A 24,617-nucleotide genomic window follows, 5' to 3' on the forward strand; every position below is an offset into this window, starting at 1 on the left:
TGTGATGCTATGGGAAGAGTTTTCTTCTGTACTTTTGTTACCTCCTTGTGGGATGTTTGAAGATCAATACATAGGTTTTAATGCAGTTGACTGTTACTGGACACAAAAGCAAGCAAGACCGAAGAAAAGCTTTCTCAGGTGTTTTCTGAGGGGTAATTCTGGCAGGGCTGGACTGGAGGTGCTCCTCCCAGCGTTTACGATGTACCCACCCCTCCTCTCTGGTCTGTACATTAAGCTACTGTGTAGCAACAGCCCTATTGCAATGTGTGAAATTCGTCAAGACACCAGAAGATCCCCTGCCTTGTCTGCAGTGCCTGTTTCTTCCCTCTGCCTGCGTAGAGGAAAACTCTTGTATCAGTGGCCTCTGCTGCTGCCTGTCACTCCTGGTTCCTCTCTCATCCTACACGTGTACTTACAGCCTTGCTGTGGAAAGGCCAAGGGCTGCCTGTCGCAGCCACTACACGGCATTAGGCGTCTGGTCAAAGTCCTAACAGGTAAGGCAGTAGAGTAACAGCTTCAAAAGACCAGTTGCGGGGGGGGAGGAACCCAAACTATTCCAGAGAGGAGATGATGAAGATTCAGAATCAGCGAAAGGCAGCCTGAGAGCAAGGCTCTTCAGTTACTTTACATGATCATTCAACAGAACAACTTGCCCTTTAAAATTTTGCAAGTCAGTGTCTTATAAAGACTGAACCTTTAAGGACATTTTGGGTTTAAGTAAACTTCTGTGATTTCCTGTGCACCAGCATGCTCCTTGTGGCACTGAGTAAGCAGGAACATGCTTGTTCTTGGTCACTCTGAAAAGCTTATTACAATAGATAGTGCTTATAGTTTGATTCCTTAAATTACTGAAAGCAATTTACATTAGTAACTTAAATCCTGGGAACAGCAAATAGCTTAATCTGAAAGCAGCCCAGGTTGGGAGCTGTTACATGCTCCACAGAAGAGGTCTAAGAAAAGCAAGCCTGGTATTATTTTCATTTATTCTACAGGCATCTGCAAATCAAAAGATAACGGCCACTTGTTTAAACCAAGTATTTTATCTTCAGAGAATCACTTTATTACAGGGAAATATTCCTAAGCATGTAAGTGATGGAATCTTTTCCATCGTGATATTTTGCTAAGAGGGATGAACGTGGAGTATTGGATAGCCTACGATCATCCTCAGTTGATACTAGTCTTGGCAAAAAGCAAGCCACTTCTAATTAAAAACTACTTTTGGATGCACAGATAACTTGATCCAGCTGAAGTCTGGTGAGTCTGTACCCATCTTTAGTGAAAGTTCTATCTGGACAGAGTTTGCTCTCAGTCTTACTGCTGACCAGAGTGCCTCAGGTAGCTGCCATAGGACTAAACCATGATGGCTATAAAATGTCTTTACTTCCCGTAGATGTGCCAGTTTGACCCACCAAATGTATAGGTTAATATATACTGGAGATAGTCTGCAACAGTCACATGGGGAGGAAGATAATTACTTCTAATATGCCTGTAGTCTGGGCAAAGCAGAAGAGTGATACACTAAATCTTCAAATGTGGAAAAAGATGTAGCAAAACCAGTAAATTGTCCTCCTGCCCAAGAGTGAAAGGACTGACAAAGCTTGAATTGCAGCAAGGGAGATTTTGATTAGCAAAAGGCAGTGGGATAGCTTGTAGAATCTCCGTCCTACCATAATTAAATGCATTAATAATTCTTTTTAAGAGCAGGAGCAGACAAAGTGTGGAGCATTTCAGTTCAAGCTGGTCCTGCCAAGGCAAAATAAGAAGAATTGGGCGTTCTTGTTACGCCTACTTCTTGCAGTTCTGCAGTAAACCACACAGGATGGGTACTAGTACCTGAATAACAGGTAGATTTTGAATCTTGTGTTTCGCTGACCTAACACCTTTACTTTCTAGGCTCACACAGTTTAACAGTACCTTTCAGTTACAGAAGGAAAACTTGCTTAAATGTAACAGTTCCTGCCAATGACTGCAGCCCAGGGACATTAAAACAACAAAGATAGATACAGTTCATTTACAGCAAGAGAAGACTTCTGGTACTCTTCCTGTTTGAGATTGCCTCCTGGCTGTCCACCAGCCCACCTGCAGCGAAGCTCCCCAGTGTGCTCCCAGTCCCGCTCGTGGCTGCACTGGGGCCCATGTAACCACGGCTGTGACTTGTCCTGAGGCGCAGTTGTGGTTGTGCCCAGGCTGGAGTGGCATCACTTCATTCATTGCCCCTGCACTGGTCTGCCAATTCTCATAAAATACTGATTTTATTTTAATTTTTTTAGAACAAAGGCACTTTAGAGAAAATGTAACCAAAATGTCTATACCCTACCTCTGGTGAGCACTGTGACAGCCCTCAGCCCTGCCACCAGCTGGGGGTCAGTCTCTGGGCTGCTCCCGGAGCAGGAAAGAAACTGTTCATGCCTGATCACCTGCCTTGCTCTGCTCTTGGAGATGATTGGTTTTAGCCGAGCAGCGCTTGCATCCATTTAACCGGCAGCAGCCTTAAGTCCTGCCTTCTAAATATAGCATGTGACAGTTTGTATTCTTCTAAGGTTCACTGAAAATTTTACATGTTTAACTGAACATGAATCAATCAAACACAGCAATGCTTGACAGGTAATTCGTTTGACTTCAACATTTTCAGGTAACCAAACTTTGTGCTAATGTGTAATTATGGCAGTAGATGGAGGTTTTAGCTGTTGGATTTGGTCAGTAGTGGTTTTTGATCACTGTAGTTAGCACTCTGTCTAAAATGAGAGCAGTAAAATAAACACACTGGCATGTCTCACATCTTCTAGGTCTTTTCTCAAGCTGCCCTGTCCTGAGAATTTTACATGTGTTGGCAACATTACCACAATCTCAAATAATGGAAGTTAAGAACACAGATTTGGGAGCAGAGCTTTAGCTGGTGCAATGATCACTAACATTTATCCCCATGTAAAAATAGCTTGCTTTGGATAAAATAAAAAAAATGTAACTGGATGTATAATCACTTTTTACATCTCCCTGATGACTGGAGAAAGGCAAATGTTGCACCCGTCTTCAAAAAAGGCCAAAAGGACCATCTGAGAAACTGCAGGCCAGATGGTGTCACTTCAGTCCCTGGGAAAATCATGGAGGAAATCTTCTCAGAGCATGTTTTTGGGCACATGCAGGAGAAGGTGGTCGGGAACAGTCAGCATGGATTTACTGAGGGTAAATCATGCCTGACTCACCTGCCTTCTACAACAAAATAACTTTGTGGACAAGGGAAGGAGCAGTGGATGTTCTTCATCTCGCCTTTAGCAAGGCTTTCATCATCTCTCACATGATGTTCTTGTGCCCAAGTTAGGATGTTACAGCCTAGATAGTTAGACAACCAGGTGGGCAGAAAAAGTGGTTGGATGTTCAGGCTCAGCATCATGGCCGATGGGCTGGACTGCACCTGGAGTGGGGTATCATCACAGGGGTCTGTCCTGGGACCCGGCCTGACATCTATCTCAAGGACCTGGAGACAGTGGCATGTGGTTCCGGGTCCCATATTTCCCCCCCCGTAGAAGGAGGACATTGCCAAACTGGAGGAAGTTCAGCAGAGGGCCAGCAAGATGGCCAGGGGCTGGAGCACCTGCCTGGGAGGAAAGGCTGAGGGAACAGGGCTTGTTCAGCCTGGAGAAGGGAAGCCTTTGGGGAGACCAATGGCAGCCAGCCAGTACGTACCAGGAAGTTATCACGAAAACAAAGTCAGGCTTTTCACAGCAGTGCATGAGCAGGAAGATGAGAGACAACAGGTAGAAGCCAAAGAGAGAGAGGGTTATGCTTTTTCACTGTGGGAGGAGTCAAGCATTGGAAGAGGTTGCCCAGGAAGGTAGTGCAGTCTCCATCCTTGGAGGTTTTTGGAGGTTTTCAAGACCACACTGGAGAAACATGGTTCTGAGCAACACAGTCTGACTTCACAGCAAGAAGTTGGACTGGCAAGCTCCAGGGGTTTCACTTAACAGCAGCAGCACCCGCTACCCTGAATCCAGGAGGCGCTCTCTGTTACTGGACAGCTGCCATGCTCTAGTTCCATCCTTTATAGGACTGCATGAGGCACAAATAAACATTTTTGTTTGTTTAGAAAACATGAATGTTCTGAAGGAATTCTGTGACTCAACAAGCAATGAAGTGACAGGCTCTAAAGGCACAAAGGTCTGGCCCTCAGAAGATGCCTACGAGAGCAAGTTTTTCCTGAGAAGTGAATAGGACCTGGAAAGCTCAGGAGAGGACAGGAAAAAGCCAAGAGGAGTATTACAACTTTTGCTTACACACATTAAAATTAAACCAGGTTTCTCAGGAAGAAACCATCCCAGGTGTTCTCACATTCTCCTTCAGCTGGTACAGAAACAGATATGCATACAGAAAAGAGTTGTTCAACAGCTGTTCTGCATTAACGTACACTGCAGGAAGTCACTAAAAAGTCAAGACACTGTAGCAGCTAATTCCTTAAATTGTTTATTTATCATTGAAGAAACACACAGCAGCAAGTTCTGTGTTGGCTTCAGTATGACCAGATAGTTAATCGTTGTTACCGCACCCCAAAATTGAAGTCAACACAGCCATTACTACAAATCACTTTTTTAGAAAGGGCAAGAATTGACCCTGAAGACAAAGAATTGGGGGAAAATTCAACAATTTCTCCAAAAGCACACATTTTAAATATGACAATATTTATAAATCTTTGAAAGGCATGAATTATCCAGTAATGGAAAAAGCAGTTGTGCTATTGGCAACAGAAAATACATAGCCATATGCTTACCAAAACACTTAAATTGTAAAAGCTTGAAGTTTTGTGGTTGTACACTCCAGCAGCATACGTTACTGGAACAATAACTGCAAAATGGCCTTATAGGTGTTATGTATTCAAGTAAATCTACAGAAAATATCCCAGTGTAGCTAATGCTCATAACGTTTATTGTATTTAATTCCAATTTAAACAACTTACTGAATTTAGATAGTGATAAAATAGGTCTCAGAAACCGCCTGCCCTCAAAGATACCTATGTAAATAGAGGGCTTTTATATTTTTTTCTATTTTTTTGGCTAATTATGGAAATTGATTTAGCTCTGCTTTTTCAATAATTCCACTGTGTGAACAGAGGTGTTTTCAAATGCATGTTCTGTAACGATAATACCCCATTCCAAATTAAGAAAGACTGAAAATGAAAAGGTCAGCCTGTTTTGGTGCAAGATAGAAGCATTACTCAAGACAGCTGTTGGGCTTGCTTCTTTTTATTTTAGCAACAAATGACCCATGAAATAAGCATCATTTGAAATTTCGAAAACTGGCATTCAATTTCCAACCTTCTGCTGTGAGTTTTGTGCATGATCAATCTATATGAGTAAGTAATTCAAGCTCATGCTTTCATGTTACCTCAAAACACTTGTTAAAGAATTCCAATTCAGAATGTTTATAAGCACAAATATAATCTGTGGATTTGATCAAATCAAAGCTAAAACATTGGTTAAACTCTGTGATTTTCACTTAACGTCGTACAGTGGTCCACCCTTCTTCATCTGTCTCATTTTTAGTACGGCGAAGGGGCTCACGCTCCTTTTCTGTTTTCCAGGAACCTTTCTCCTTCTCCCCATCTCTTTCTCGATCTTTTGATGCTGGTGGGGGAGCAGAAGCTGGAGGAGCAGCAGGAGCGGGAGCCGATCGCCGAACTGTTTCACGTTCTTCTCCACGTTCTTCTCTCCTATCATCAGCACGCCGCCATGAGCTTGCTACAAATACAGAAAGACAGTAAAACAACCTTTGTCATGCTCCACCAGCAGCCTGCAAGAGTTTAAACAAACATGCCCGGCACCGACAGTCTGATTTACTGATTCTCAATCTTGCCAAGAGGTAATACGATGATCATAGCCAAATGCACAGTTTAATTTTATAGTGAAGTAATGGACAGGAACTACTCAAGCCACTTTTCAGATTCAGGATTGTTGTGAGCAACCCAAGTGTCATCTTTAAAAGACAATAACTGCAATAAGAATGTTCTCTTGATGTACGTGGTTTTATGGTGTAGAAATACATTCTTATATTATTACCAGAATTAAAAGCACAAAAGCATCTCCTTAGAAATGACTGAACCCTGAAAACAGAAAAATCCTAACTTAAAAACACTTGTGGAAAATGTTTAGGTGTTCATTGTCTCAAAAGACAGCAAATTACTCTTCAGCCTACTGAAATCAGAGATATAAACGGCACTGGATTGCACAACTCCACTGGTACCAGCATTCACCATCCTTTACTGTATGAAAAATCATTCGTTTCCAGCGAAACAAACATTCCATTCTACCCCAGCTATGTGTGAACAAAGCTGTGTCAAATACCAAACCAGACAGTCCAATACCAAAACTTCCTGATACATTAAAACCAGTAACTCTCCACAGTGAGATCCCTCAGCCTTTCCGCCAGCTGAAGTCCCGTATGACGTCTTCTGTCCCAGTCCGCTCCCCGAGACCACCTGCCTGACAGCACCCTCCTGTGTTCAGGGAGCACCCACACTCGGGGCAGAGACCACATGAGAGTCTGAACGTGAGAACACCAGAATTGGAAGACGTGGTATCTCAGGCTAAATGTATTTGCTGTTACTGTATTTTTAGAACACAGCAAAGGATTAATAAATGTATATAATTAAAACAGGTTAATGTATGTAATTAAAATAGGTTATTCATCGAAGTCAATACCATTAATAGTGTGAAACCTACAAGGCCTTGTTTGGAAATATTTCCCTCGCATTTTAATGGTTTTAAGAAATGAGCCAGAAATTACTTTCTGGGACATCTATCTTGATAATTTAAGTACAAGAATTTCATTCACCCTGAACGTAATCCTACTATGAAAACTGCATACTTAAAATGTTATCCTTCTACTGCAGATGTGAAATGCTACTATGATGGAAAAGAGTGCAACTAAAAAAAGTTAAGATTCAAGGAAAAATTCTCAATTACGCTAAAGCTTCTTTCTATTATTTTGCTTACGCAAAGGGAGGTTAAGTGGCTGAAAATACAACTTATTCCCATTTTACCACATCCTAGCACTGTCAAGAGCAACATGAAGGCCCTATAATGAATGTAAGCCTTTAGGAACACTAAAATAAACATACGTTCTTCACGGTCAGATCTGAGTGGTGGTCCTCTTCTGAGGGGTGGATCTCTGTCATCAGCACGTCGATCTCTCATGTCACGACCACCTCTGTCCCATTCTTCACGACGACTTGAATCTCTCCAGCTAGAAGTTTCCTCAGCTGGTCCTCTTCTCCAACCAGCGTCATCCCTTTTGGCATTCAAAACATAAAATAAGACTAAATGCTAAGATTTTACCTTTGCTATGGAAAGAAGCAATAATAAATCACAACACAGATATTTTTCAGGCCCAGCGGGTCTCTATTTAATATACTGACATACTTCCAAAACCTTTTCTGTTTTTCTGGAGCCTAACATGAAATTCTCTTGATAACAGTTTGTTTTTTATATTTTATAAAACTGTTTTATATATTTTAAAATATATTTAAAAGCAGTAAAGCATTTTGGGATTGCTTCTGTAAACAGTTAACGTCTTCTTAAAAATAACAAACCAAAAAGCCCCCAAAAAGCTACTATCCATTTACTGCCTTAAAGTGCTTAATTTCATGCAAACCAACCACTGTTCCTTTCACTTGGCGATGTCACATTATTTCTTTATCAGCAGGGCACTTTTTTTTTTTTTTTTTTTTTTTAACAGAAACATTCCAGAAGTATTTAAACAGAGAAGTCAAACCTGGGACGCCTGAAACGATCATCTCTATCAAAATCTCTCTCTCTGTCAAATTCACGGTCTTTCTCATTTTCATCACGATCTTTGTCTCTATCCCATTCACGGTCTCCTGTAGGTCTGGAGTCTCGGGGAGGCCCCCAGCTATCCTCACGAGCCTTTTCTCGTTCTCTCCATCCCCCTGTAAGAAAGAAACACAGTAAAGGAATTTGTGACTGACCTCTGATCTCTCTGTAGACAAGAATCTTTCACTTTCCTCAGAAACTGGTTCTTCAAGTTTTGATCCCTGAGGATCCAACTCAAGATGCTTGTAAAAAGTGCGCACATTGAGTGGGAGCCATAGACAAAACACTGTAGAAACTGCTTAATATTAAGACAGTAATATATACCTCATCTATCATGACTGCTTGTAACAGTTTAGCAGAGCTGATGACACCCTGCAGTTTTCAGTCAGAAACACAAGCTCCTCAAGGGTCTTGTGCAAAACAAGTGCAGGAAGAAGTAAAGGGAGTAGCTTAGACAGCAGATTCCTTTGTGAAAATCTACAAGTGAAGAGATTTTAGGCAAGCAAAGTTTTTAATAACTTACTGCTTTTTAAAGCACTATTTTAAAATATGACTATCGTTTACCATCTACTTACACAGTGCATCCTGCAATATTGTTCAGTTATTTATGAATGGGAGTTCTTTATTATGCAGCCTGCTTTTTCTTTAAATAGTAAAAAGGAAAAAGCTATTGGAGTGTGAGTATCGAGACTGATGATAGCTTTTCTACGGGTTTAGATTACAGAATTAGCGTCTATAAAAGTTGATGTGGTGCCTGTGAATACATAAATCTCAATAAAAAGAACCAGGAAATCAAAATCATATCTAACATTTAAACACCATCAACAGTTCTGAAAAGAATCAGAAACAGTTGTAGCAGTCACCATCAACAAGATTTAAGACTAGAAATAAACTATACAAGAATAGGATAATTCAGATTGTAAGGGACCTCAGAAGGTCACCTAGTCCAAACTCCTGCTCAAAGCAGGATTTTCAAGGTAGACACAAAAGCAAAAAAGGAATGGTAAAAACAGGAATATCTTTGTACATGAAAAAAGCTTATCAAAACCAGACCCACTTGAATGATGTATCAAAATCCTCCTCAGCAGGAGGTTAATTTCAGACATATAGAGGAGGCAGAGAAAGAGACCAAGGTGTGCTAATCTAGTGAGAATTTTTCTCTCCCATCATGAGCATTCAACTTGTATATTTTGGTTTTGCACATAGGTAAATTACCAGCATTACTGTATGACGTTTAGGTATCTTCCAGGCGAGCAACAGACACTGCTGCATTTTTTTTTTTTTTTAATTCAACCAAATCAAAAAGTTTAATTATACTAAGTAAAGGAGTGTCCACATTAGCCAAATTAATCCAGATGTTTTCAGAGTTGATTCTCCCATCTCTGGCACCAAGTACATTACATCCATTATGTACTAGGTTAACACATGCTTTGGAGCTTAGATTATTATATTATCATATTTTACCTGGTTTACCAAATGGTCTCCAAGGACCCGGCCTTGAATCATCACCGCTACGCCATGGACCCCTGTCATCATCTCGTCTGGAGAGCCTGTCATCATCTGCACTACGCCATGGTCCCCTGTCATCATCACGCCTTGACATCCTGTCGTCATCCATCCCGCGCCTGGGACCCCTGTCATCATCCATCCCGCGCCTGGGACCCCTGTCGTCATCTGCTGCACGCCAGCTGCCCCGGTCATCATCCAGCCCACGCCTGGGTGGCCTGTCATCATCCAAAGCCCGTCTGGGTGGCCTGTCGTCGTCCAGCCCACGCCTGGGTCCTCTGTCATCATCTGCTGCACGCCAACTGCCTCTGTCATCGTCCAAGCTGCGCCTGGGTGGCCTGTCGTCATCCAAAGCACGTCTGGGTGGCCTGTCGTCATCCATTCCACGCCTGGGACCCCTGTCGTCATCTGCAGCCCGCCAGCTCCCTCTATCATCATCCAAACCACGCCTGGGTACCCCTGCGTCATCTGCAGCCCGCCAGCTCCCTCTATCATCATCCAAACCACGCCTGGGCGGCCTGTCGTCATCCAATCCACGCCTGGGCGGCCTGTCATCATCCCCTTCACGCCTAGGTGGCCTGTCCTCATCCCCTTCACGCCTAGGTGGCCTGTCCTCCGTTGATTCCATAGAAGGACGTTCCTTTTCTTCTGCAGCACCACGTCGGGGCAGATCATCCCCTCGTCGCGGCAGATCATCCCCTCGTCGGAAAGGTCTTTCATCATCCCTTGCTTCTCCTCGACGCCAATCTCTACAAAACCATAAGGAATAAGCAAAAAGTAGAAGCTGACATCCAGGAAAGCTTTACATATTAGATCGACAGTATCAAACCCCTCAAGGCCATTTCTGAATGCATCCATTTGATGTGTGGCTGCAAACACATTTCAGAGCTTGCAGTTTTCAAATGCACACGTTCTAATTGCCTTCATTGCTATGGGAAAGCAGTAGGTCACCATCCCTACAGCTTCAGTAAAGACTGAACAGTTTCTTATCTCCTTCAAAACTACAGTTTGAAGGGGATAACTACAGTCCCTTGTTGGTTATCTGCTGCAACACAACAGAGAAGAGGTTTGGCTTCTACACCAAGCCTCATCTGACAAACTCGAGCTCAGTCTCAAAGAACCAGTATTAAAAAAATCACAGCCATCAAGTAAGTATCTCCCTTCTTCACACATATGCCAACCCTACAGTCCAATCCCTGTTTTCATATGCTTTGGCACAGTTCCAGCCCAACAGATTGGCAATACTTTCACTGACAAGCATCCACAACTCGATACGGCAGGACAATGCAGTAAACTCATGACTCAATCCACTGCTACTCCCTGATGGCAAGCAGGGTGCGCCAGGCTCTGGCAGGCTATCACTGCTTGCACCGACTCTCCTTACTAGGATGTATGTGGGAGGTAAAGAATTGGGAAGAATTTTCGCTGGACTATTTAGTCATCAGTTCATCTTTGAGATGGGAGAATGCAATTACCATTGAGCTGTGAGATAAAAACAAGACATGGAGATTGTTAACTTCCATTTAGACTGAAATTGGATAATCTCCTTTGAAAAAATCTTATTATTTTGATGTAAAAGACATGTAGAGAAATGGTTATAAATTTCATCAAATGGACAAGTATTTAATTCACTCATACTTAGGTACTGTTTCAGGGGTTTAGGATTTTTAAATCTGTTTTTGAACTATTACTACTCTAATTTTTAAACTATTACTTGCAGGTGAAATTATGCCTGTTTTTACATTTTTTTCTCATTTGACAACTTTAATGTTTATATTTCAACTTTTGTCCTTCTTTCCCTCTTAGAAATCCTAACTCCCACTTTAAAAGTTTACTGAAATTAAGAGTCAAACAGCATCTGATAAATTAATAACAACAGAAGGATGCATGAATATTAAGAATACTATTGAATGGCAGTCACCGGTAGTAATGCAATCCAGTTTCTATTACATAACCCATTTTTCAATAACCTCTAAAAACCCTACACACAGATCTATGACGGCTGAAAGCATGCGGACAGCTTTACCAAATAAAGCAGAAATTTGCTGGCAAAGTTCACACACTAGTGTCTACCACTGTTACAGGTTTATAACTTTTTTTTGCTTGTCTTAACTCAGGCACAAACAGCACAGACATAAAATAGAGGTCAACTCCCCTTTTCTATACATTTTGGCTTTTTAGTATTTCTTGACCATAAGCACATAAGCATTTGTTGATCCTTTGGGACAGCAATCTGTGGCAGTAATAACTCTAATGAGCTGTGCTAAGTATGACAGCCTGCAGCACTGCCCCACCACTTTTAGTAAATACCAGATCTATATTAGTTGCCATTTCATTGTTTCAATGAGGAAGTATCGAATTCCTGACAGCATTTTACAGATTGTCTGTGATCTAGAGAAAGAACAAGAGGTACCGCCGTAAAATGACTTTTTCTACTAAACCAACGGGCTTTCAATTTAACTCCTACATAGCACTTTTATATTAACCTCTTTTTCCTGCAATCACAATATTTGTAACATTTTTTTATATCGGGATTGACTTTTTTCTCTTGCTTATAAATTTTTATTACATCATTAGTTTTATTTTCCTCTTTTGTTTCTTATGATAACTACCTTTCTTGCACAGTGAAGGAACAAAGCAAATACTCGCAGTCTAGTCATAACTCATAAAAAAGCCACTAGCTGTCCAAGAGACAGAGAGCCCTTGCTGGACTCCTGCCTTTCTGTTTTTTCTTGGAACTGGAAGCATGCTATGGAAAAGACTGAGAACACTGGAACATGCTGATCACCTGGAATCCAGCGCTCTGGGGATTGCTGCATAGTACAATTGGTTGCTCCATGACTGTAAGGACCTGTGTACCAATATGGCATGTATGCCAGGACTGTGCCATTTCCAGGAGAAATTGTCTGCAAGACAAATTTTATAGCTTCTCTCCTTGTACTAGCATCCATAAGGACTTTTTAATGCATAAATCCCATAGCTGTACTTACAGCTAGATACATGCTGCAAATTAAATCCGATGCTCTGTCCTCTATGTTACTGCCTTTATCACTCGACTCAGAAATACATTCTGGAATTACTTTACTCACTCACAGTTAGGTTTGCACTGCTGTCTTTGTATCCAACACATTTTCCCTTTAGGGTGAAAATGCAACTGAAGGAGACTAGGGGCTACTAAAGAATGCAGAATTACACCTTTCTTCTGCAATTATGTCTGAGCATCATCACTTTTACTTTGTTATTTCCTAAGTTCGGCAAAAAGAAAATAATTGAGAAACACTGCTTTACTTAAAATTCCATACAGATATTAATTTTGACTCCTATCAGTATTTCCTTTTAGGATTCCTCAGTATATTCCTTTTAGTAAAAGAGAGAAGGAAAGTTTTACCAAACTTGCTACATAATAATAAAAAAAATGCCTAATTTTAACTCCTCAGCAGTTACTTGTCTCAATTTCTACAAAAGTTGAATGAGAAATGACTAAGAAAACACGTATTCAGAAAAGCCCTATGCTATAATGATTCAAAAATGAATATGGGTCACCTGTATCATTCTGTTGCGGAAAAAAATATGACATTGAAGCATACAAATAGATGCATTAAACACTTCCGCAATATGTTAATAGTTAAAGGCTTCACCCAGGATAATTTTTGATTATGCAATTCACGAGAAAGTGGATCACTACCAAGAATGGCAACACAGCTTTTAAGGAAAGACTGAAAGACTATTTTGTTTATCGAAAGATCATACTCTTCAAATACATTGGAAGAAATTACTAGAGAGAGAAAGAGTAAATTAATTTGCTTCCACTGGAGTCAGAGTAACCTGTAATGGATTTAAATTGCTGCACTGGAAATTAAGATTAGACATTTACAAAAATCTATCTACCTGGAAGGCTAATCAAACAATAAAACATACTGCCAACTGGAACAGGCAGCGGTATCTCCATCAGCACAGGCTTTTAAGAACAACTAGACGTGCACCATCAGAAGTATTTTAGGTACAGCTTATAGGTACAATAGTGGAACAGAGGGATGGACAAATGTAAAAGATCTTATTTTCTACAACTGTATAAACAGTCTTCATTATTAGTGAACATATCCAAATCTTCTAAAATATATAGAAGTGAACATGGGGTTTTTGTTTTTTTTTTTTTAAAGTGCAAAGTACCTTCAGAATATTCTTCCTTCAAAAATCCTTCCTTCTCAGTTCAATACAGTCTTTCAGAACTTCGATTTAGTTTATGGCACATACTTTTTCTGCTCTGTGACTCACTCTGGAACTTGAATAGTTTAAGACTCTGAATTTTGACTTCATGATTCTTGTATATTACTGTCAGTTTTCTAAATGGAAAATCTCAAACAGTTTCATCATCCAGGAACCCTGCATTTGTTTATCATCCTTCCCCATTCTGTACTTATACAACTGACACCAATGTTTGAGTAGGACAGACATTTTTAATTTAAAAAAGAAACCAAGTAAGCAAGTTGTTTATCACATGCAGAAGGTGTCTGCTAGCTTTCACATATCTAAGCTAAATAAAACAGGAATGTTACCTGAATGCAGTTCCAAGACAAAAATCTCTCTGAGATCCTTACAAAGCAATTTTTTAATAGAAAGTAATTTTCAGAGATGTAAAGGCATGAGATATTACTCAGTTAGTGCAGCTTTAGCAGTAGCAATAAAAAGGGAGCCTACACATTTTGAGCCCAATACAACTGGTGCTTAGTAACCCAATGATTACCTTTCCACTGGTGCTCGTCGCCATTCAGATTCTGTCTCACCACCTCTTCTCCAGGAGCTTTCAGACTCCCTATCACCCCAACGAGACTCCTGTATGTTAAAAGAAATTAGGAACATTCTCTCTGAATACTTTAAAATGAAGATTTTCAACATATAATTTACTCCTTTCAGAGCATACTATGTCATTAAAAACTCACTTGTTCAGTATTTTCTGCAATGTAACAACTTAAGTATGGTCTTAACTGACTATTGTTTCTGGCAGAGTTTAAAATCAATATGGTCCCCTTTGTGACATATACTTTACTAATAGGGTAGGATACCTGCAAATACACTAAAAAGTTTATGAACAAGTGGATGAACAATAGCTACACTGAGCCATAGCTACCACCTGTTAACACAAAAAAGATGTTTTAACAGTTTCACTTTCCTGCTGCTTAATGACAGTAGGAACGAATTCAAAAAATGATTTGGTTTTGTGCTTTCTAATCAGATCAGAAAGCGTAACTGAATAAACTGAAAGCTCTCTGTAGCAGAGACCATTTTGTTCCATGTTTACACAACACTAACATAGTACCTCAATGCACAGAACAAGTGAGGTATTTGTGATTCACACAGGTTGCTTAGATGCAGGGCAGAGCAATAATAATTTTTTTTTTTTTTTTTTAATAAAGGTAAAATGTCTCTCCCCATTGCTGGACAAAGACAAACCACTTAAACTATTTCTAACACAGTTGTTTATTCCTTAACTCCACCACAAGAAGCGAATTAGGTAAACCATATAAAATATCTGATTTCACATACTCACACAACCTCTGGTTTTAAACTGCTCTTTGAAAAGTGTTTTTATTTGTCAAAGTCTCTCAAAGTATGGAGAACTTTACACAGGTTGCACAACATCTCACATATCCACTACTCCATGAGTGTCTACTCAAATGTTTTCGACAACGTGATTGTAGAAATGACCCAAACAAACAAGGATGAGCAAAGAAAGGATCCCAAAACTGCAAATGGCATTTTTCAAGTGGTACAGATATCTTTCGCAGAACCTGAGCCGGCTTTTCCGTACAATCAAGTGCCCATGGCTAGGAGTACCTCTTATGTGAAAACTACCGGTGATGATAGTCTATCAGGTAAATAATCAAAACAATTTATACAAGCTCTGATCACTTATCTTCACAGTGTTACTCAATGAAGTATGCATTAAACAAAGACAATGGCTATGGTGGATGAAATTTAAAACTAGTTCTCTTATTGATAAGTTCTGAAAAAGTGGGAGCATAGAAGGTTTGTGGTACTTATTTAAATTTTTTTAAAATCATTAAACATTTATTTGCAAGTAACGTTCACTTTGTTTCCTGTTGGATTGGGATAATGATTTTCCCTAATACTTGTATTTGTAAATGGAAAGTTGCACACACCTCTTGTTTTTATGTTACGGCATATTTCTTATAAAATATAAAACTATGCTTTTATGTTTAGCCTGGGATTTTCCTTCAGTATCTACTCTAATTCCTGACTTTGGCATGAGTCACTGTACTTGCTTCCAACATAGCTTTCCTCTTTTGCATTAAAGAAAAATTTATTCACTATTTATTTTCGTCTTTATTTGTTTAGTTTTTTAACAGCTTGGAGATCTTAGTTTCTTTGTTTTACTTTATTACTAAACTACAGACTCCAGATCCTGATAGTGAGTGGAAACTAAGTGACAATCACTTAACTATTAAATTAGCCACTTAGGCTAAATTTTTTTTTTAAGTTGTAGCATATGATTTTACAATGCTACCATCTTCTTCCAAATAATCTACAGAAGGAGCAGTCAAAAAGAAAACAAACCTGCAAGTTTTTGCCTACCTTTCTTGAAAATGGGTCATCCAGACCTCTCCTTTCTTCTTCTCGACGACGCTCTCTTTCTTCTATCTCCATTTCTCTTTGACGTTTTTTCTTCTCCAGTTCTTCTAGCTTTTTGACACGTTCCTGGTATTCACGCTGTTCTTGCTCACGTTTCTCACGCTCAATGCGTTCCTTTTCCTCACGCTCTGCAGTTAGAAAAATAAATAGAACGTATTACCAAAATAAATTCTGTTATTTTGCTGTATCCACAGAAGGGTTACAAAATACAATCTCTCCCCTTTGACTCCCTAAAAAAAAAAAAGTAAGCAAGCATTTCAGAGAATGTGTCTAACCATAGAATCTGTTTTCTGGAAGTATCCTAACTCCAAAGCAATAGGAAAGGAAACCTTGATACATCCATTAACCTGACATCCTGAACAACAGCTGCTAGCGAGGAAGGAAGAAAACGTTCCAATCCCCATACATTTATTCGATGTACAGACCACAAATGTGCCAGCTAAAATATCAGTAACTACCTCAAACATGGTAGAGAATCCCTTCCTTAGAAAAGGTCAAACAAAAAAAATTAGCTAGCAGTGTCAGAAACTTGATATTCAGGGCTGCTTGGGTTTTGTTGGTTTGACTTTTAAATACTGCATGATTATGAACTCTGACACATAAAATCTTCATCCACCCAGTGACAAGTAGGAAAGAAATTTACCTTACAGGATATCTATCACCTCTTCTCTTCTAAAGCCTTGAAACGGGCTAGCAGACAAAGCAATTCACAAAGAAAGGTGTGTGAGTCGCTTACAGTTCTTGAGTTCTTGATCTGACACCAATGTTTCCTTTCTATTCTCTTTAAGATGTGCACAAACAAGTGGCCAGAACTCAAACTAAACGACTAAAATCTAAGATCCAATTTTTCACTAGCCTCCCTTACTTCATCTCCTCCTCTATTCATGTCTGGGAGATGGGGAGGGCAGGGAGCACTCATTTGCTTTCATTTTCCCTTCCTCCTATAAAGCTTTACCTTCATCTCTATGCTGCACGTGTAAGCATTCAGAAGGTACATTAGGTAAAATGCAAAGGTACGGTATCTAATAGCAACGAACAGAGTCTTCACTGCTGACTGAACATGAAAAGACTTCCTCCAATATAGTGAAACAGGGAAACCAGAATTTAGCTGCGTACACATCTAGAATGGGTCAAGGATGCAAAAGGTAAAATAATCATGTTCTCAATTATACCTTTAAGCAGCTGTTCTTCTCGTAATCTTTGCTCTTCTTCCTCCTTCTCTCTGTAATAAGTAATGCGTCTCTCTTCTTTGCGTTGTTTCTTGCGTTCCTCCAAACGATTACGCCTCTCTTCTGCTAACCGTTCCTGGAACTGCTTGAGTTTATCCTGAAATACAAAGAATACACGTGAAATACAAGAACACACATGAATTGTAACTAGACAGTTACACAAATTGCTAAATAAAGCTGCACAGAAACACAAACCAACTGCAACATATCCAACTTTGCTCCACTGAAAAACAACTATTTGTTTGCCATTTCAACCTTTTCTGCAATAAGTTTCGGATAAGGGAATATACTCCTACTTAGAAGACAGACAATCAGCATGCACAATTTTAGTCCTTCACCTGCTTTTTCAAGAAAGTAAATACATTACCTAAAATTATCTATAATGTTGCAAAGAATCATATGCAGTTACTTAACATGTTAAAAATACATCTTTTGCCTTTTTTTTTTTAACCAGTACTTACTGCAACATAGCCAAGTAATCAAAGCTACAAACAGCCTCAGCAAACATAGAATTTTAAAAATGCAGAGCAAGGAACAAAGGCACAGTTCTTTCTCTGCTCTCGTGGTCTAATTTGTTATTAAAGTTTGCAAACATAAAACATAACTTGAAGTACCAAATACTTGGACTATCAAAATAATTTCCAGATTCAAACAAAAGGATTAAAAAAGCGAGAGACACTTATTTCTATCTATTTCTCGGCTTCAATATTATTGTCAGCATTATTCCATTGCCACAGTAAGTCCAAGATACAGATCTGTATCTGTACAGATACAGCTGGCTGCTCATATGCTACCCAATAAGTTGTATGGAAATAAATAATTTAATTATCTTTTAGATAACTATTTTCCATGTAAGCTATTCCACAAGTTGTCAAAAATTGTAAGCGGTAATACCTAAGAATAGGTGCAAGTTTGGTTTTGGGGGTTTTTGGGGTTGTTTTTTTTTAGTCAAAGGAGAAAATAAACAATTCCATCATTCTGAGCCATTCTAGATACTAATTTGTTTCTAGTATTCATGAAGAATCACTGGGTCACGAGTTTAGTTCCTCACTTTAGGTGAATATTTTATTACAATACCATATCTCATGTACCTCGTAAACTGTTCGTCGTGATGCTTTGAGCCTGGCTTCAAATAAATCTCTATCCTCCAACATCCTTGAGAGTCTGTTCTTATGCTCAAGGGCTTTCTCGCGCTCCAACTGCAAAGTGGTGATCTAAAAATAGATAATATAAAAAGTATTACAAAGTAAAATCTTACTATACATTTGTATTCAATCTACCTCAGCCACTAGAAAGAGAAATTATCTTTTCCTCTTTCAGATCCAAGCCAGAAGAAACTGCTGTCCACTAGCACAATGAAATTGCAAAGTTAACACGTTATTCTTCATACCAACTTTTTCTCTTCTTCCCTTGAATTGAGCTGGGAAAAAAAGACAGTGCAAACCCACTATTTTTCATTCATTGCTAATGGATTTTATCACCTGAACAAAAAATTCTTACCCTTTCTTCTTCCTGTTGTTCCCACAGCTCCATATCATGCACTCTTTGCTCCTCATATGCAGTCTTTATTAAAGGAATTTCTTCTAAGCGCTTTGCTCTTTCAAAATAGTCAATCTAAATAAAGATAACATACCTTTAGCATGTCATAATGCAAAGACCAAATCTGGAAGACTTCAGCATGCCCCAAAGAAAACCCCAGCATCTCCAATGTATCTGATATATTATTGTTACATAAAAGCAACCATGTTGGACCACATCAAAGGTCCACCTAGCCAAGAACCTACCTCTACCACTGGCAACTAAGCGGACTCCTAGGCAAGTATGCAAGAATAGAGGCAGGCATATATACAATACTCTCTCAGCATCATCGATTTTCAGCTCCCGAGATTTCCTGCATTGAAGTTTTTTTGTATTTAGTAGGCATTGGTGGATTTTTCCTCTTGTCCTTTTGAACTCAAAGAAGCTTTTCATATACAACATCATACTTTGGAAAGAACTCCTGTGTGTCTATGGCTGACAGCATGAAAACCCACCTTCTACCTACAAATAGTTCTGAACATGGCTCCTACTAGCTTCATTTGATGCTTTCTAGTTCACTATCCCTTGCAGTCAGTGCAAGAACAACTGCTCCCCATCATCAGCTGTTACAACAGGTATGCTCTTATAGACTGCTACCACATCCTCCCTCCAGAAGTCTTTCAGATGTAGGGGTACTAATTTACACAGGCATTTCTTACACAGAAGCCAATCCACAACATTGATAATTCTTGTTGGCCTCTTCTCAAACTTCCAGTTCAACCGCGTCCTTTTTGAGATAGAGAGACTAGAACTGCACACAGTGCTCAAGATGCAGAACCACCAAGTTCTCATTGCTGACTAAGAAGGTTAAGTTTGGAGCCCAGCATTTAATATGTAAAGCTAAAGATTGGGGGATACTTTTTTCCCCCTGCTTTTCCTACATAAAGTACTTTATACCTATCTAAACTGAACATCATTCAAAGACTCTTCCTTTTATCCCACAGCTGCTAAGTTTTCTTTGGTGAAGAACTCTGTAAAAAGCTTTTTGGAAAATCCAACTTAGTTACACCAACCAGACATACGTTTGTTTTGACAGCTTCAGAGAACTCCAAGAGGAAGCCCTGGCTTATAATTCTTTTATAGAAGCTGTGCTGACCTTTCCAGGTAGATCATATTTACCCAGGTGACGACTAATTCTACTGCTAAATTTTCTACTACTTTGCTCAGGCTTACAGGCCCGCAGCATAAAATATCCTCATTGGAACCTTTTTAAGTAACTTGCCACTTTGTACTAACAGGCCAGTTTTAAGTGACTTGAATTACCAACTGTATCATATAACCTCTGTTTCATTCTTGAATACTGTTGGAAGTCCTGGCTGAGTTTCACCTTGCCCAGGCTATATACTTCTATTTACTATGACAACATGTTCCTCACACTTTTATAGTCACCCAAGTTTCAGGCAGATCCTATTCTGCCATCTAGAAGGGCTCTAGCAGTGGAGTTTCCTCTGTCTCACTGAGGACTAATACAACTAAGTTTAGCTTCTCTGTAATGGCCTCACCTTCTGTAAACATTTAATCTTCCTTGAACATTTTCCAATTACAAGTCTTCCCAACTAAGGCTTAGTTCACATACAGCTTAAGGGTCCTTTTTCAAATCAACTTGACTAATTAGAACAGATTTGTGCACTGATACTAGAAGCTCAGCTGTTTTTTAACACATTTACCTTTTTTAGTTTCATACAATAACATTTTCAACACCAATATTATATACGCACGCACGTGTGTGTGTATGTATATGTATCAATATAGGAGTTCACAATCACTAACGCAAGTGTTGTACAGACATGGTTTTGTACCCTTCCTACTTTATACCTTTTTCTCCTGATTCTTCAGACGTTCCTGGAGTTCCTTCTTTTCTTTTTCAAGCTGTTCAACTTGTTTAGCCATAATGAAATCAGGATCCAACTCTTCAAGATCCTACAACCAAGTAAAGTTATCAAGACAAAATAAAGCAAACATTTTTTCCTGTTATAAATGTGGTTTGTTTATTTATTTATTAATCTTCTCTGCAGTTTTCCCCTTATCTTTTAAAGTAATTTGCTTCAGAAACATTCTCAGTTTCTTTTCCTCTCTTCTGGGTAACTTGTATTTTATTTTTCAAGCTCTCTAAAGGATTTGTATCTTGATTTTTAATTGAGACACAGTCCAGGTACTACAAAATGGGATCTGGAGGTTTTTTCTGTATTTCAGATATTGTTTAACAACAAGAGGAAAAAAACCCAGCTGGACTTAATTCCTCCAGGTAAAAAAAGGTCCTATCCAAACTCAGCATTAAGGTTTACTTACACTGTTTAGCAAACTAAATATTTCAGTGTCAAACTGCCTGTCTCATTTTTAAGAGAGACTGTTTGTAAGACCAGTTACAGTACAAAACCAGTAAAGAACATGAAATTCAGGCAGCCTAGAAATGTAACACCAAAAGCATAAAAAAATAACTCAAAACTTCGATAATAAATTGTCTACCTCAATATCAATATCTTTAAATGCTTTGGCTCCCAGTTCAGTCTTCTTAATCTGCTCCAAGCGCTCACGAACAGTCTTCTTTTTGATTTGTTCATGCTCTTGCAAGATACGCTCCTTCTCTCTTTCCTTTGCCTCCTGGCGCAGTCTCTCTTCTTCAGCTTTCCGGACTTTTTGTAATTCTGCTTCACGTTGTTCCAGTTCTTCTTTTTCACGCTGAATGTTTAAACTTTCAAGGCGCTCTTTTCTTTCCTCTATCGTTTGACGACGTGCAAGAATACGCTGATGCTCCTTCCTTGAATTTTTTAGGAAGGCAGTGACCGCCAGCTGATGTTGTTCTTCCTTCTCTTGCTGAATTTAAAATAAGGATAAGACAATGATGTAAGTAGCATCTCTTTAAAAAGGCAGAAAGCATAGTAAATGCCTCTCAAAGAAAACTCAAGGTTAATTTTATTCTCCAAACTTGCCAACTGCACAGAAATACAACTGTAATGGCAAATCTAATCACTCATCCAAGTGCCATAACAAGGTAGTAACAACTGACTAGAACCACGTGTAAATGGAGAAAGTTGTCTGATACAGACAATATTCTGCAACACATCTTAGGTATGATATTTTCACACTTTTTTCTGTCCAAAAATATTGCACACCCGTATGCTATTTAAGACTCTAACTGAAAGGGGAGTGGAGGGGGTCAATCTTGTTTGTCTCTGCGTGTGTTAGCAAGTATACCACCACATGTACTGTTATTTCACCAAAGCTCCCTTGTTTTTAAAGTTTTGTTTTTTTCCAAACACACTAACATAAGAGAAAAATATCCTAATTGACACAAAGCACTATCTGTGAGATGATAAAAACTGATGAGCCAACAATTTAGGCATAAACATTATAATTTAGTTAAAATGGTTTTATATACAAAGAGCACTAGACTTCTAGACAGTAGCATATAGACTATTCTTTAAGCAGCCTTCCCACCCCCCACCCCCATTCTCCTCCAGAGTACTTATACAGTTCTTCATAGAGATTCATGCTGTACACATGAAAAGGTATAATTGTGCCAGCTCAGGGAGCTGCCCATTTTAATCAATTCAGCAAGCAGCAAAACACTGCAGCCCAATCAGCTTGCTACACTCCCTCAGTCATGCTGCTCTTGAAATGTGAGCTAGCTCAGAGGTATTTTTAGTACTCCGGCACTTCTAGGGCATTCAACAAAAACACTGAAACATCCATACTTTGTTGCAGATCTGCCAGCACTTAAACTGAGGTGCCAGAAACATGAAAATGAAAAGCTTTAGATGGATTTAACTATTTTGTGAATTATAACAAATTTGACAGAAATTAAAGGTTTTTAAGCACCTGAAAAAAGTGAAAAGTTTCGATCTGAATAGTGAAGGAAAAAAGAATATCAGCTTGTTCTGTAGCTTCTCTAACCACACAGATCGATGTTAACCTTGATACTGTACTCCAATTTTACAAGCGTAATTACTAGCATTTATGTCTTATTCAGCTAATTGTACTAACATGTCAAGTATAAGACTATTTGTCATTTCTATCTATGAATGTACAAATAAAGCTTATTTTTTCTTTCAAACCAACAATCCACCTGTCTAATACCAATCACTAATAAAATCTTTTTAGGGGAAAGCCTACATGGAAATATTTTTATCTTAAACACTATAAAACAGTTAATACATGTTCAAGCTAACATAAGCAAGCTAGCATTAGGTGTCATGACACAGTCCCACTTTATGTGTTTATATTTTAAGAATATTACTTAGTATTTCAACCCGGATAAAGAATCTAACATGGACATCTTGCTATCAGCCTTTTTTCCATATGGAAAAATTATTTGATATGTTTGCTACGAAATCTTTCATAAACATAAAGCAAAAGAAAAAAATTACCACTGCTCTTTTAAGAGAAGTGAAGGTTTAGCTTGCCACAACCAAAGCATGCTGGAAATCCGAGAGTGTTTTACACCTTGCTCCAAAGGGCTCTGGAGAACCTGAAATGTGAGCTCATTGGTGAGTCCGACCTTGAAGCCTACAGCCCCAGTGAGGAGGACAGGGAGTGACAAGGACAGGTCAGTTCTTGAGCTGTGGGATCTTTTGTTCATGTTTTTAGATTCCACTATGAAGTTACATTCCAGGTTCTTCACAACAGCAGTTTCTCCAGGAAGAATAAAGCAAGCAGGCTCTTGGATTTTCAAAAATGCATGCAAAATTTTAAACAAACCCTAGCTCTGTAGGCCCATCTATGAGTAAGCTATTATTTGGTATATCCTAAACCTGATACATGCAAGACTGGCAATTTAAACTTGGGCCTCTTGTGTACATTTTGACATGATTTTAGTTATGACCAAACACTAACTACTTGAGTGCATTTAAGAATGATTATTCTTCTTCACAAGCACAAATAGCTGACTACCACCAGGCTGAAAAAAAAATGAAATGAAAAGGTACATCTAATCTGAGAAAACACATTCATTAAAATACAAGCTTTGGTATAAAGTGTCGAGTTATTAGCTCACGTTTCTACTTAATCCACAAGTATATAAATGCAGCCCATTATTACTGTCAAATTAGATCAGAGATCATTACCACAATGCTCTGAAAAACAGAGCAACACACTTCTGAAAATAAAAAAATGTACAAAAGCACCGATTGCTACCTACTCAAATCCTTGCAATGTCATGTTAAATTAATCATTAGATAGCTCAGTGCCTTTCCTATGTCAAGGAAAGGTAAACCAAGTAACTCCTTGGTGTAATATTCAAGTATGATCTCACAACTTCACAACAAGCTTGTCTTGCTAAACCAGAAACTCTAGATCTACTGGAACAGGTGAGTATGTAACAGATGCAGGACACTTTGTCATTAATAAACACATTAATGCTACACTACATTTGTATATATTAACACCTCAAGGATCAATTTTTTGTTCCGAAGGGAGGGGACAGCAGTAACAATATTCATTACCGCTGCACTGAAAATAGATTACTGGAATGAGCAGTTGATCAGACAAGCAAAAAAATAACAAAAGGCTGCATAAGGACAACAGATAAACATCACACAACTTTGTGTGTGTTTGTCAACATTTTCAGAAGACTTAAAATGACTTACCAGTAAGTGAGGAGGCTTAATGACTGCAAGAGCCTTAGCCAGAGCTGAGGACATAGCAGTCAATTGATTTCTAATTTGCTCAGAAGGCATGCTTTGTAGTTGAGGGCCTAGTGGAGCATCTTCTCTAGTACTGTAATTCAAATCCGAGCCAAAACTCAGTGTCCGAGTAGTATGATCAAGGCGGGGGGGGGGGGGGGGGGGGGGGGGGGGGGGGGGGGGGGTGGGGCCCTTCTCTCCTCCCCCCCCCC

At 39.2% G+C, this 24,617-nt stretch overlaps 1 protein-coding gene across 1 annotated transcript in view; it reads right to left on the minus strand.

Moving 5' to 3' along the window:
* Positions 1 to 4,437: 4,437 nt before the first annotated feature.
* EIF3A (eukaryotic translation initiation factor 3 subunit A) overlaps positions 4,438 to 24,617 on the minus strand; it is a 31,951-nt gene continuing 11,771 nt past the window's right edge. Inside the window, exons 10-21 of the mRNA XM_009277914.2 lie at positions 24,370 to 24,553; positions 21,251 to 21,598; positions 20,600 to 20,704; positions 18,707 to 18,820; positions 18,298 to 18,420; positions 17,150 to 17,303; positions 15,921 to 16,105; positions 14,071 to 14,159; positions 9,285 to 10,075; positions 7,762 to 7,936; positions 7,109 to 7,278; positions 4,438 to 5,729 (exon numbers count right to left, since the gene is read on the minus strand). Coding sequence (XP_009276189.1) covers positions 5,488 to 5,729; positions 7,109 to 7,278; positions 7,762 to 7,936; positions 9,285 to 10,075; positions 14,071 to 14,159; positions 15,921 to 16,105; positions 17,150 to 17,303; positions 18,298 to 18,420; positions 18,707 to 18,820; positions 20,600 to 20,704; positions 21,251 to 21,598; positions 24,370 to 24,553 — 2,680 coding nt within the window. The 3' untranslated portion in view covers positions 4,438 to 5,487. The remainder of the gene's footprint in view (positions 5,730 to 7,108; positions 7,279 to 7,761; positions 7,937 to 9,284; positions 10,076 to 14,070; positions 14,160 to 15,920; positions 16,106 to 17,149; positions 17,304 to 18,297; positions 18,421 to 18,706; positions 18,821 to 20,599; positions 20,705 to 21,250; positions 21,599 to 24,369; positions 24,554 to 24,617) is intronic.

The sequence above is a fragment of the Aptenodytes forsteri genome, unplaced genomic scaffold (genome assembly GCF_000699145.1).
Source record: "Aptenodytes forsteri isolate BGI_AS27 unplaced genomic scaffold, ASM69914v1 Scaffold15, whole genome shotgun sequence".
In the NCBI taxonomy this organism is placed as follows: domain Eukaryota; kingdom Metazoa; phylum Chordata; class Aves; order Sphenisciformes; family Spheniscidae; genus Aptenodytes; species Aptenodytes forsteri.